Source organism: Tachypleus tridentatus, chromosome 12 (genome assembly GCF_004210375.1).
Source record: "Tachypleus tridentatus isolate NWPU-2018 chromosome 12, ASM421037v1, whole genome shotgun sequence".
Taxonomy (NCBI): Eukaryota; Metazoa; Arthropoda; class Merostomata; order Xiphosura; family Limulidae; genus Tachypleus; species Tachypleus tridentatus.
Window position 1 is genome coordinate 86,055,749 of NC_134836.1, and position 15,697 is coordinate 86,071,445.

Here is a 15,697-nt window from a genome sequence, read left to right on the forward strand (position 1 = left end):
GTACTAAGATGGCTCAATATTTATTACATACTTCACCAAATTAAAAGAAAACTATAAGACAGGGGAGAAAGTGGAACAAGAATGGTTTGTTCTTATTTGTAGCAAATAATTTTTAAATAAAAGAGATGAATCTTTGTTACAAGTTCAAAACCAAAGATTACTTGTGGTATTTTTTTTAATGCAATCATCAGTTGATAAACTATGCATTGTTTAAACTTTGAATAACATAATACTACATGGGGAAAATGCTTTATTTTAATACCAAACACTTTGTAAGTACCCAAAAGAAGAGGCAATGAATAATCTTTGTTGATTCAATTTCTGAATCAAAATTTGTAGAACACACTATATATTAGAATACACTAAGAAAGAGAGCACAAATTGTCCAATGATACTGCATGCAAAATGTTGCAGAAATTGTCATTTTTAAAATGGTTTTTGTCAATTGTGATTGCATTTATTTACAAGAAAAAATTTTGAAGGTAAATCAAAATAAAGATAGAAGAAGTGAGAAACATTAATATTTAAATTCAGGATTAATCTACAACAAGTCAATAGGCTAACCACCGTTAAAAACAACACTTGCATAGAAATTAATAGAATGCTTAGATAAAATAAAAAAAAAGTTTAAAATGTGTATCAAAGAGAACAATCCTCAGTTTTCAACAGATGTATTATTGTAAATGACATAATGCTAATATAATACATAATGCAGTTCTGAGCCTTCTCATAATTTCTGTGATGCACTCATACTTTTCATGCAAAAGCAATATTATTTTTAAGAGTTTACCATGTATGTAATCAATTTTGTCATTTTAAAATCTGCTGTCAGGTATTATTATAAAACTGAAGCTACTTTTTGCCATACAAGTGTAGACTTGTCATTAAAATGTCAACCATTATTGTGTATTTAACTACCAATTTTAACAACATTTTATAGATAATCAAAAATATTAGATTAGGTATTTCTTCTAAGTAAAAAAAAGTATATTTAATGTGAGAAAAATTAGATTATCTATTGTAAAATAATTTTCTTTATTTCTACAGTATTATGTATAACATCTTTGTTATACACATTATTTTTGCTTCTTTACATTTATCTCTTAAATGCTATAAATTTATGAGGATAATATAAGTTTAAAGTACTGTACCAGTAGCTCATTATAGATAGAACAAATGTAGAAAAATAAAGTAGAAAGTAATAAATGTCAGCCAAACTTAACCTCTGATAGTCTACTAAAGTGATAATCATGGATACTAGTTTTATACTGTATAATGCCATTAATTATTCAATGGTTCCTATGACTAACACAACTAACCTGAAATGTTAAGTATATCAAATAAGACCATATTACAATTATAAAAAATGCCAATGAAAACAGAAACATACTTGTAGAACCAGATTACTATTATTCTACTATGCTACACAGGTTGCATAAAACCATCTTACTTTGTTTGCTACAATAAATAATTGCAAAAGGAAATGAAAAATTTTTCAAATATTAAGATGACAAGTGCCTAATTAGTTAAATTTCTTTCTTGCAAAATTCTTTTAATATGTAAAGAAAAATCTTTATGTATGCAACAAAACTTCAAATCAAAGGATTGAAAAAAATCAATAAAAACTCTGCGACTAATAGAAATCTTCCCTTGTTTTCATCTGTTCAACAAGAATGCTTCTCAGCTTTACAGATGCATGTCGACATGCTAGCAAGACCTTTTCACAATAGTATTTGGATGTACCATAATAATGCAGGTTCCAACAACATGAGCATTTCTTAGCTTTATACATACACATTTTCAATCCAACAAAACATTTTCATAGTAGCATCTGGGCATACCCTAATAAGGTTTGAACAACATTAGCATTACTTTAGATGGGCAAGCTAATTATTTTGATTTATTTTTCATGCAGATACAATTACATATCATAAAACCAGCTGTTTTATGTTAAAATAGCATTTTCAGCAGCTAGCAGAATGTCTTTTTCTTTATCATTTTTAATACCACACAAGAAATGAGACATATGACCAAAATAATATGCTTCAAACATTATGTACACTACACAAAACTTTATGATATATTGGTCTACAATTTTATTTTCTATTTGAAAATAAAGATCCACTGTTAAAATAAGTATAAAACAAATTATCTTAGGTGAAATTTAGGAAAAAAAACAACTCACAACAAATAAGGTAAAATTGCATCATGCATATACAGAGATCTAAAAATAAATCAAACACTTTCCTTTAAATAAAGCTACAAGTATGAGGCCTGGACCTAAATACTTCTTCAAAAAGAAAGCCCTATCAATGTTTCTATTTATTCTTTAGTAACATTAAAATAAAAATTTGTTCATCACGTAAACAGAATTTAAAAGCAAATGAACAATAATTAAAGAAAGTGTAATAGTAACAGTTCTGTAAAAGGCCATAGTACAACAAACATAGCTGCATACAAAAAACAAATTAAAGAAATATACTAAGTAACCGACTAGGATTAGCAACTCTGTACAAAACCTAACTGTTGAAACAAACATTTTTTCTGATACAAATTTTACAAATAAAATGAAAATACTAAATTAAAAAAAAACTTCTTGTTAATCATGCTGCACCAAAACATAAATTTCATAATATCTTTACAAGTAATGACATGTTGATAGCTGTATTCAAAAAGAACATTAAAAATTTGTATATTCTACAAAAACTGTGTTAAATGTAATCAAACACATAACAAAAGCTAAGAGATTACCAGTGTTCTAATAATACATGACAAATACTGTACAATACACATAGGTATGGAACAAATACTAAATGAGTTTTAACATAAAGAATGAACACTAACTTTTCTCTTCATTACTCACAATGACAATCATAAAGCTCCTCTTAATGTAGACTAATCTATGGACAGGTCTGATATCCTGATTTCTGTATATATCCATGATCAATACCTATAATATCTCATTTTCTGGATATCAGGTCATCAACTTAAACATTCTGTTTATGTTTTATCTTCAATAATAATAAACAACAATAACCAAAAAGATTCTATTTAGTTACAAGTTACTGGTGAATTGAAAATCAACCAATATAAAAACACTACAAGAATTATGCCAGTATATTTAGCATAATTTGGAAACAAATGTTGACAGGTGTTAAAAGTCATAGAATATGGATAAAAAGTGAATTGTGTAAAAAATATCAAGTAAAGAAAAATAGTTCTTTTTACAGAACAGTTAGAATTTATGTTACTCTTTTCATATACTATAATTTGTTGAAAATACAGCTTCTTGTCTGGTGTAGTAATGAGGTATTAGTGTCTTGTAGTATTTTAAACACAAATATAATATTTTCAATTCTTTAGTTAAAAAACAATTCTTCTGTGACAGTATAGTAAGAAAATTGAAAAAAAGTGAAAACTTGGTTCTCAAACTATTTGGAACAAAAGACAAAATTCTGATACATTAACCATTAAAGGCAAGTGTCTCGATCTATCAGTCCACTATAAGAGAAGAAAATCAGAGATGTAGCCAGACACAAACCTAGCTGCCACTCAAAAAAAAAAAAAAAAAAAAAAAGGTGACATTTCACCCTCTGCCAGAATTTTTATAGTAAAGACTTTCTCCACTTTCATTCTTTACATTTGCATTTCTATATTGTAGAAATTTATAAAGATTTCATCTTCTTTAATGGTTACCTATACTTTGTTGCGATCACACAAAGATATAGGCTTGAATCACTTCATACTTTTGTTTTGGCTGCACAGAAGATCAGAAAAGTTGTCAGAATCAAAATGTTTTCTGAAGTAGGATAACACTGTCTTTTTCATAAGTAGTCACGACATTTTTTCCTTGATAAACTTTCCTTTTAATAAAAGTTTACACATTTAAATGTGATGCATCATAACGTGAACGCTTCTCACGGAGAGCAAAGTTGTACAGTAGGTTGCTAACACCTTTTCCTGCAAACAGGTTAGAAAGTGTATATGATTTACTAATAACATGTATTTTCTCAAATTCTGATTAGACAAAAATATCGGGCTTCCATTGGTTTCAGGCTTTCTTTCATTTATGTTGCCAAGGTTAAAGTACTAATTAATCAAGGCTGGTTCTCAAAGCAAAAGATATATATATATGTTACACTGTCTTTTATATAAAAGTTAATAATAATGTCGTTTGTGGTCTAAGTACACTATTTCACTCTCGTTATCTCTCAATTATCCACAGTCATTTTTCATGTTGTTTTTATAGATGGCAGCACGATAACTGTATCTATCAGGCAAAGGATGTTTTCCTGAAGATTTTGCCCCAGAAGGAGTAGAGGGTACAGATTGAGCATAATCTCCCCTCTCATGGGGCTCTTCTACTTCACCAATAGATGTCTCTACAAGAGATGGTTCAAGTTCTGGAAATTGAGCCATCTTTGATCGTAACAAAAAGGCATACGTCCTGTATCTTTTAAGCTGCAAAAAAGAACAGTATTTATTTACAGAATAAGTAATAATAAAGGTGATTTTAAGCAGTCTTTGGATCAGGATTACACTAACATCTACAATGTAATATTTTTTTCAAAATCAATACCTTTCAAAAAGACAGTCATAATTCCGAAAATTCTAATTATAAAACAACATTTCAAACCATGAACATTACAAAATGGATACTAATAAACTCAAAACAGAAATAATAAAAGCAGTAGGTTAAGACTATTAAAAAAATAAATCAGGAAACAAAAATGTATTTTTAAAAAGTGAATAAAATCACCAATCATACAAATCAGTCTTCCATGTATAAATTGTCCTAATTTTGAAATCATTTGTATATAAATTACAATTTAAAATATATAACACACAATTTCAAAAGGAAAATTAATATACAGAACTCTCACTTTGTTCTTCTTAACAAAACCATATTCTTTGTTTCATATGTACATACAATAATTAAAATAAGAAAATAAATGTCAAAGAATTAATGACCTTAGAAATTTATGTTTATCATAATAACAATATTAAGGATGTAGAAGTATGAAAGTAGATTATTTTGGAAAATAACAAAGAAATCTCACTATAATTCATGAGAGATCTTGGTGAATGCAGTGAATAACACATTTTACAAGACTGATGATACAATATTATTAAAGTATAGCTTCAGCATATACCTATGAAACTATGGCATGGAATAACATTACCACCCATAATATTTTGCCAATAAAACTGTCATATCTAGCAAATAATGGTACATGAAATCATTTTGAGTTGCAGATGACTTATTATCAGGCTAGAAGTGTCTCCTGAAGTTTCCATTAACCAAGTGATTAATGTAAGAAAATGTTTGCTGTTTTCCACTTCTCATGTGTAAAAATCATTGTTTCATAGGGAGAAATATGTAGTTACGTAAATCCTTTAAAAATATGTAAGCTTGGGTACACTCTGTAGATAACATTACTTGCTTGAGTAACTATAATGACCCATTAAACCATTAACTGTAGGAATACCCATAACCATATTTAACGGTCAATTTCACATGATGAGTCAAGTATTCTAGGCTTGGAATGTTTACCAATGTATTAGCCTGTAATATCATCCATTACTATGTCAACACTGTCAATCCACATCTATCAAACAGGGGAACATATTGATCAATTCATCTTCTCACTAGATATACACAAATATTAACTTTGATAATTTTAATGAAGACAAAAGTTTCCCACCAAATAAGAAAACGTTTGTGCCTGAATTTCATAAACTACTTCCCTTCCCCATAAGAGATTTACTTTTCAGAATGAAGCTGTATGGATATTTATTTGTTCTTCTTAAACTTTTATTTTTAATCAAGATGAAGTGAATTAGACAGAAAGACTTTGGAGATCCACTGAGTTAGAGTATACAATAACTGTTACACTTGCATGTAGTATACGTTTTCTGTAAAAGGTTCAAATTAATTAAATTAAAGAAACTGTACTTAATAAGAGTAGTTATTTGAAGGCCTAACAGGAAGAAAAAAAGGTAAAATGCATACTCAGTTTGTTCCTTTAGCTACATGAAGGTCTGTTTGTTGAAGCTGTCTGCTCTGGTTTTTCCCAGTTTTGAAGTGATATGTTAAAGATAATACACAGCTAATCAAAGCCACCTACTGCAAATTATTGAGTTATTCTTTATCAAGAAATAATGAGAACAGTCATTTTCACATCCTTAATATGAAACAGTGAGTGTGCTTTGCAATGGGTTTGATCCTATGATCTGCAGATTGCATAAATTCAAAATGGGGTTCAATGGTAATGAAAAAAGGTATCTAAACAAAAATAAGCATACTGTGCAACTACAGCTTTTACCTCAAACTGTAAGTATGCTTCTTTCTCAACAAAATCATGAATAATGCGGGATTTGGCTCCTTTTTCTGGAATGTGAGCTAAATGCTCTTCAAGTTCTCTCTCCAACCATACAATACGATTTTCTTGGTCCTGAAGCTGTTCTCTCTGTAAGATAAAACACTACTACTATACTAGGCATTCTCTGAATTAGTACATATACAAGCTGGACTTCTACATTCATAAGTAAGATTTGTATCATCCATAGAAATGTTTCACATACAGATTCTTGCTTAAACAGGTACTACTAGTTTTTAGCTTTCATAGTATTTTAGACAAAATACTGAAATAAATAGACTAGAATAATTTACTTATTTTAATACAATACTTTCAAAGCAACTGACTTTGAATAATATCAACTAGTTTCGGATTTAGAGCTACTTTAGTAATTGCTAAGATATGAAGTAATCCTAGCTCTGTTGTTCACTTGTGGAAGGATAATTTAACTAAGAATATTTGCCCTTATTTTTTAAGTAACTTATTAAATGCTACTTATAATGCACTCAATACAGCAACATTGCTAAAACATATTACCAGCTGTTTCATATAGAAAATAAATTAGGATATAAAATCTTATGTTAAGGCCATCCTTGAAAGTGGGTCTTAAGATACAATCTGTCTTTAAAAAAAATAAAATTGTTTTTCTATGTAACATTTTACCATATATCTTCTACTCTGTCTCTCTAGGTGAATCAAAATAAATTTCATGTTAGTTTATAGAATATATACTCACTGACTGGATGAGGGAAATTATCAAAAAACGTAAAATGTACTACTTTACTTGCTGTAACAAACTAAAATAATTATGCTCAAATTTAAGACTTACAAGATTTGATTTTGTATGGCTGACTGGCATTAAGGGACGTTGGAATTTGTTTTGAGAGCCTACTGGAGTCGGAAGAGGGGCTGCTGAAAGGCTGGCAGCCACCAAGTTGATCGTATCAATCCAACTTTGAAGTTCTTTTGAATCACTAGACATTTTTAAAGGGTCTTATAGTAATGGAATCTAAACAATTTGAAATACATCTTAACATGGAAAATATTAACTCTCTTTAGATAATAAATCCATATAATGTTGTTAATTTAAAGTATGTCAACATATGAAACTCATTTTGTACTTAGGCTAAGAAAAACGTATGAAGTATCTTTTGTGTAATTCATCCAAAGCTTTATGTAAACAACATTTTTTTTCTCATCAGCCTTAAAGAACTGTTACAAGCTAAAATTCCAAAAATTCCAGTTCTCTGATGACCATGCATCATTGCTTTGGTTTCCAAAATCAAATAATATGTTTCATATTATAACTTAGAGAACAGTTATTATGAATACACAGAGTGAGCACTAGCAGTAAGGATACTAAAACAATTCTGATTAAATTATACTCTCTAAAACACTCAACAAACATATTTTAAAAAAAAAAAAAATTGAACATGTACAAATTTTCATAAATATTACATGCCACCAACAACAAAAAAAGATTTAATGTAATAATAATTTCTGTATATTTAAAATCTGTTTTATAACCATACCTTGTTTGGAAAAGGTATTCAGCTTGGTCAGCTGTCTGAAGTCGGAAGACATGCTGTTTCTTGGAATAATCTGTGGCCTTCGTTGCCAAGCAGTGGTGTATCCGTACAGCATTATGAAGGCTGTCGTACATTTGGTTCCTCTTAAAACCATGCTCATCCTAAAGTATTAAACGATACTTTTCAATTTAAAACTTGGAAAGTACTGTTTTGGAGGGTTATTACTCTATAAATACATGTGACCATAGCCTTTCGACAACTTTGGATACAAAAACTACTTTTGCAGTAAAATACTGTGAATCATCCTAATATTTTGTTGCTCATTTTGTATAAAAATTATTGCAGCACATATGTTTATACCAAACTGTTTCACAAACCTTCCACAAATAGTCTACTTTCATTATAAATCAATCATCAAAACAATGATAATTTAAGCTTTTGCTGAAAATTTTTTTGTAAATTTCTCAGTATCACTTTTTTCATTCAATTAAGGACATTAATAAAAGACTACATGTTTATCCTAAATAACTCTAACATCTTTGCAAATGCTAGGATTTTGTTTCTTTATTCAACAGTGTTAAAAACAATGTAAAATGTGTATCATTGAGTTTGCTTTATTTCATTAAGAACATTATTGATTCAGAGGATCTTTGTAAATGTTCTGTGCCTTTCTTTAATTAAAAAAAAAATAATCAAAATGAGTTGCTACATTACAACCATTTTATTCATCATTTTGTTAAGCCTTTTTTGTTTTTGATGATATTACTACCTAAGTGATGGTAGTACTGGTGTACATCAACAATTCTGAATGCATCTTTGAAGTTCTAATGAAAAGTCATTGACAAAATAAAATATCACAAAAGTATATGCCAGGAACAATGTTGGGGTAACATTATCACTCTCCTCACTTAAAAAAGGGTTAACCATTTACAACAGTACATTTATTTACAATCAAAGTCAATACACATAACAGTTGAGTTTTTCAGGTTACAATAAACATTCCTTGCTATGAGCTGTTGTTTAATGTATTTTAACCTTACCTGTTTAACCACTAAATTATTGACTTTTTTTGTACCATTCACTACTAGTGGGAATCCTAATATTGTATTACATTGATAATTCTTATGCTTTTTCCACTATTACAGAACTTAGTGTAAGGAAATGACCAAACAACTGGGTAAAATTATTCATTTTCTAAATACACAAAAGATCCAAGCAAGTACTGGTTAAATGCATTATCGATAGTATTTTGTCTAAATGTTTTGTGTACTCAATAACATTATTAAGTACCCATGTAACCAATAGTCATGAACTCGCAAACAATTTAATACATAGTCTAAAAAAACAGATTATGGAGCCCAATTCCAGGGTTAATACATAAGGAATTTACTCAACAGAATTCAAAAGTTTAATAAGTTACTTGGAAAACGAACTACAAATCACATACAATAGCAGCTTTGAAGCACTTTGAAATGTACACAATATAAAAAAAAACTTGTAAATATTACTTTCATCACACCAAGCACATAAAGCTTAACCTTAATGAACTGTGCTTATAAACATGGACAACATAAAAATATCTTCAAAATGAACACAGCTGTAAGTGAATTAGGTATTTATTTAGCAGTTAGGTATATTATCACCCTTTCAATCTGTAAGTCACATAAAAAATACATTATAAAGAAATATTTCAGCATTAAAAAAAGAGCATAAAAATACTTTTAAGCTTCTGAAAAAAACCAAAAAAACATTAAAATTTCATGTGAGGTCAGAAATGTACCACTACCATTAATGTATTCTAGTTCCATGATAATATGACAATAGCAACACAATTGTTATGAATATTTCTCTAGATTAATTAGTTAAGATTTTTTTTTCAGATGTGTAAACAGGTTAAATTCACAAATGGAAACATAATTTGGTACTAAAAGGTAAACTTTGTAAAAGTTCACACAAAACAGAACAAATTATTTGGAGTTTGCCAATTTAACTGATGCATGGCTAAGAAAAGTCACTTTATGATGTCCATATCTTTCCTACATAGTTAATTAGCTCAGTTTCGACTACAAGGATTGCTGTAGGGTTTTTCCAAAGTTTCTAAACTCATAGTTTACTGAAGTAGCCAGGATATTTTTTGAGATTCTCAACTGGGGAAAGAGAGAATTATTGTTCTAATTCATTTCAGTATAGTAGTGCTATTATATTTTCTTTTTGCTTTGCTTATTCAAAAACAATGTAAGATTATTCTTTTTTAAGTAATTTTAAAGTCAAAATATTTTTATGTCTTGTTGTGTCTTGACCATGACCCATCTCAGTACCTATTGCACCCTCATGGTGCAAGGTTGTGACCCACAATTTGGAAACCTTTATTTCTCCAAAGGGCTGATTTCTCCAAGCCCATTCCCTTAGCTGTGATTTCACTAGATAGTAGATAGGGACAGTGGGTATCTCGTTAATCCATTCATGGCTGTAGTTTCGCTGTGTACTGCGGCTCATTCAGTACACCTCAAAGAAGAATACAACAACATCAAAACCTTATTAGAAGCCTTGAAGTATGATGAGTATGGCTGGAAGGTTATCAGAGACTTCAAAATGGTGACATTCCCGATGGGTCTCCAAGGAGGCATTACCAAGTTTCCCTGTTATCTTTGCCTTTGGGACAGCAGGGACACCACAGCACATTGCAATAGGAAGTACTGGCCACAACAGACTGAGCTCTCTGTGGGGAGGCACAATGTCAAGTGTGAGCAACTAGTAGACCTCCAGAAGGTGTTGTTCCCATCATTGCACATAAAATTGGGTCTCAGGAAACAATTTGTCATAGCTCTTGATAAGGAGTCTGCAGCCTTCAATTACCTTCTAGACTTCTTCCCTGAGCTGTCTGAGGCAAAGGTCAGAGCTGGTGTCTTTGTTGGACCACAAATAAAGAAGATCCTGGAATGCACAGAAATCCCCAAGAAGCTCAGTAGGAAGAAAAAAAAAACTTGGGGCAGCTTTGTCAAGGTGGTTCAGGGATTCTTGGGCAATCACAAGACTAAAATTATGTGGAACTGATTGAGGCTCTGGTGAAAAAACTACAGCAAAATGGGCTGCAGGATGTCCCTGAAAGTCCATATCCACAATGCTCAACTTGATAAATTCAAGGAAAACATGGGAGCATACTCAGAGGAGCAAGGTGAGCACTTCCACCAAGATATACTGGACTTTGAATGTCGCTACCACAAGGAGCATATAATGAAAACATGATGGGAGACTATATTTGGGAGCTGATACATGAAAGTGATTTACATTACAGTCACAAATCTCAAAAAACTATTCACTTCTACACATTTATGTTCATTTTTGTATAACTTTAGTATAAATAAATGTAAATCTTGATTAATATGTTGTTCTATTCAGACCTTATGTAAATGAAAATGTGCAAGTTTGCCCGTTTTTTACATAGAAAATAGGTTAATTTCTAAATTTCATTATCCAGGTCACAAAAGCAAAGTTTGAAGGGAATAATGGCCATTTTCTGTACGTTTACAACATAAGCAATTAGCATAACACATACTATCCAGGAACAAAATTTGTGTTACATGGTGTAATCAAAGAAAACATAAAACATTCACAAAACATCTTAAATACCAACAAGAGTTAAGTGCAGCTTCATAAATAGTTTCTTTGTAATATATTTAATTCATACCAATATTAAAATAGTTAATCTATTGAGTAGAAGTTCCAACTACCAATTTATAGTTTTAAAAATGTTTTAGTTTCAGTGTCTTTACATTGTTTTATTTTAAAATGAAAGAGAAACTAATAAATCCAACACATTTCTTAATTAGTCATAAGTTTCAGAAATATGAAAAATTACTTTAACTAGTACATCAGAAGATTCAACAATCTTAATTTTTTCTTCATAGTTATAGGTTTTTAATCTTAGAAGGAAAGCTACCTGAACTGGGAATGGGATACAGGAAGTATTGCAAATCTGCAAATAGTTACACAGCCTTGTGCAAAGTACAAAAAAGGAAAAAGAGTTCAACCAACTTTTACTACTGAACACAAGCATGCATAATGCAAAAAAAACAAAAAACAATATTTAATAATTTATTAATACATGTGATACAGTCTTACCTTATGTAAATAAAGGACCATGTCTCTTAGAGTAACATAAAACATTTTCCAGCCTCTCTTCCCAAGTGGAGCTTTCAGTAGGGAATACAAACAATTTGATTTAGAATGTATTATCTTTATTAAAATGCTAAATTAAATCACTTGCTTACTGTTATTGATTTTCTGTTTAAGAGAAAGTTTAGGCACAGAAGACAATACTTACTTGTGGAATTCAACTGTCTTAGAAGTTATTAGGTGACATTTTTAGCTAATAAAGGTTGTGGAAGCAGCTTGAAACATCACCCAAAAATTTATAAGACTGGTACAGTCCACACAAGTCTCTAAGTATTATTAGTTTTGCCAGTAAAACACTGCACTATATTTATCAATAGAAGAGTTAGGTAAAATAGGAAAATGTTATAGCTTAAAAGAAATGTATCTTTATTAGCATGATACACTTTTCAGTTTCATAACTGCATACATACAGCAAAATGTAAACCTTCCAAAAGAATATTAAAATTAAATAAATCATTTACTTCTCTTTCCACCAGGATCCACACAACACTTTCTCATGACATAGCCTTTTTTGTACTCAGTGGCACAACTTGGATTGGGGACCTAAAAAATATGTTTAACATAAAATCAAATGCTAAATGAATGCATGTAAATTGTTTACATTCATGATACTAATTTCTCAAATAATTTGCTCAATATACAAGAATTACAATAAATAACTAACAGATTTTATTTCCTAAATATGTAATTTAGTGTATAAACACACACAGACACACTCGACCATGTTATCAAGCCTGCTTTAGAGGATATCAAAATAATTTCCCCATCTTTCTCATAAACAAGTTAAAATTCAAGAATAAAATAAAGCTGAAGCTATTATAATAATATTATTATTATATTATTATAATATTATTGTAGGACTAAAATTTAAATTGGTGTTATGCATAAAGTTTCTTCATCAGTGAATCAATATTTTTGATTTACTGAAAAAGTAGAAAGCAAAAGGATTTTCAATTGGTATACACAAATATTATTCAAAAATTGAGTAGCAATTAGTTTTGATGAGAATCAACAAGATTCCAAGTATAACCATGATAGATAATGCACAAAATTAATTGGTTCAACATGAGTTGGTTTGAGGGGAATTTTACAGGCTACTTTTTACAATACTTTCTGAGTTGAGAAGAAAATCCTGTGATAGAAAAAAATAAAATAAAACCAAAGAGAAAGCCTCTTATACTCTAAAGTGTATCTAGGGTTTTCATTATAAGTTACCACATGTGTTGTATAAGCTCATCTGACTTTCCAGTAAAGAAGTTTATAAACAAACAGCAGCTATACCAGATATATATATATATATATATACATTCTGGTATAAGGTATGTTTGTATGTCATCCAACCAAACACTGTTGAAACAACTGCATGAAAGCAAGTGATATAAACATCTACAAGTCACTAGTAATCTGTATACAAAACTAGTACTTATTCAGAAAAATTACACATTTTTCATTCTTGGGTATTTCAGGTGTCTGTATAATATATTGCAAATACTGTATAAAATAAATTGTAAACAGCAACAATTTAAACAAATTTTTTACCATACATTATGAGAGTTTACAGCTCTATCTGTCAAAATCTCTTTTACAATGTTAATTACATAAAGATGTCTGTAAAACAAAACTATACTACAAAAAAAAATAGAAATGTGATACCAAACAAGAGCTACCTCTAAGAATGGATTCTGTCCAATGAATCCCTGTCGTACATCTTGACCAGGTCGATACGTTCCCAATTCTCCTTCTTCCTCCTCTTCCTCATCCCTTTTCAATAGAAAAAAATTAACTAATTATAAGTTCTACTGATTGTAAGGATGATATGTATACAATCCCTGAGAGAGACAACAGGATAAGCAATTAAATAAGATAAAAAAAGCAAACATTAATATTTCAGTCTTTTGAAAATTAAAAGCACAATTTAAGTTAAAATACAACTATAACAGTCATAGAGTTTTGAGTTAAACACTACCATACTTCTGAAACTACTGTGTGTGACCTGCATGACATTTTCAGGAAAGCTGCATAACACTCACAGGACATAACAGTGTTCAGTCCATGCCATCATGAAATGCTGGTGAATTATTAAAATAAAACTGTGTAGTAAGTTTTGTAGGTATTACTAACTGCTATCTCCTGTAACAATTATGCTAATATGTGCATGTAAAAAAACATAAGTATTAAAGTTTTTCCAGTTTACCATTAGTCAGAAGAACACTGATTGTAAATTATGACACACATGTAAAACATTCATGATCGTAGAAAAACACATAGCTTCAAGAAATCTTGACAGAAATGAAATAAAAAAAACCTTATAAAATGAGTGCTTTCAAAAAACAAACCTTTCTTCTTTAGTCATTGCTTATAAAGTGTTGGAAAAATGTAATCTTACACAATACATAAATAGTACAAATGCTATAACTTCATTGAATGTAACTATATGTGCATACCAGTATATGGTGTATAAAAATATATTGCACTGTAATATACAGTTTTTGTACAGATTACATGCACCTGAATACGATAAACAGTCTTATTCCTTTGAAATCTACAATTTTACAGGCAATGACATCTTATGTCTAACGTGTTTAACTGCAGTCTTTTTAAGTTACCTACAGAAAATTTTCAGTTAATTATCTATTATAATATCATGATTCTTGTTTATTTGAAACTTGAATCATAAATATTTGAAGGTTTATTAATGCCACAGAGCTAACATATGTTGAGATACACTACTATTGTATCTAGCTTTTATAAGTTTTTTTGTTTTTTTTTAGGAAATGATACATGTTTCTAAAATGAAACAAGATTTAAATGAACAGGAATCAACTGTTAATCTTTTATATATACATTTATGTATGAGTAGTATTAAAAATATACACACGTGAGTTGAGTGTAAATACAGTTGATAAACTGATTTATTACCTCTCCTGTATTACTCTCCAACTGAATTTTAGTTTTTTGTTAAATATTGTTAAATATAAAGCTTCACAAAAGTCTAACTATGCTGCACCCACCACAAGGATTGAACTTCAAACTTTAGCATTGTAATCCCTCAAGCTTATCACCAAGCCAAGTGGAACCACATTTTTCACACTCATCACTGTAATAAACCATGCTCAGGCAAACCAATAAACCTATTGTTAAACAGTAATGTATTTAAACACAGTAAATAACATATTTATTGTTTGATGTATGTTTTGTCAGTTTGTTAACTCTTAAATTTAATAAACAAATTCTACTCTTCACATTTAAAGTTAACACAGGTATACAGCCAGCAAGTACTGTCATTTGCAGATATGAAACTGTTAATGTACAGATTTGATGGAAATGTGAGGAACTGACAATAAAGTATTGTAGGTTTATTATCCCTACAATAATAACTTTGTGATGCAGTGAATAAAAAATTATCTTTTCCATTGACTTAACCCCAAAATTTGAGAAATACTGATAATTAATATTAAATAAAAATGAAATAAACAAATAAAACATAACTGAGCTTAAGTTACTAAGAATTCATTCTTAGTCATTGGAGTGAAGATTTTTTTAATAAGACACAAATTTTAGATTTTTTATCTGTATTTAATTCAAATGGTAAGTTGCAGAACACTGTTAACACTCACATGAACATTTATTGCT

The 15,697-nt window shown here is 29.6% G+C and overlaps 1 protein-coding gene across 5 annotated transcripts in view; it reads right to left on the reverse strand.

Annotated features, from left to right (window-relative positions):
• Positions 1 to 2,072: 2,072 nt before the first annotated feature.
• LOC143233882 (uncharacterized) overlaps positions 2,073 to 15,697 on the reverse strand; it is an 89,748-nt gene continuing 76,123 nt past the window's right edge. For 4 of the 5 annotated variants that reach the window (XM_076470734.1, XM_076470737.1, XM_076470736.1 and 1 more), the window contains 7 exons: positions 13,732 to 13,825; positions 12,526 to 12,607; positions 12,011 to 12,081; positions 7,892 to 8,049; positions 7,189 to 7,333; positions 6,327 to 6,485; positions 2,073 to 4,461 (listed from right to left, as the gene is read on the reverse strand). In XM_076470734.1, coding sequence (XP_076326849.1) covers positions 4,216 to 4,461; positions 6,327 to 6,485; positions 7,189 to 7,333; positions 7,892 to 8,049; positions 12,011 to 12,081; positions 12,526 to 12,607; positions 13,732 to 13,825 — 955 coding nt within the window. In that variant the 3' untranslated portion in view covers positions 2,073 to 4,215. The remainder of the gene's footprint in view (positions 4,462 to 6,326; positions 6,486 to 7,188; positions 7,334 to 7,891; positions 8,050 to 12,010; positions 12,082 to 12,525; positions 12,608 to 13,731; positions 13,826 to 15,697) is intronic. The other variant, XM_076470735.1, reaches the window with a different exon arrangement.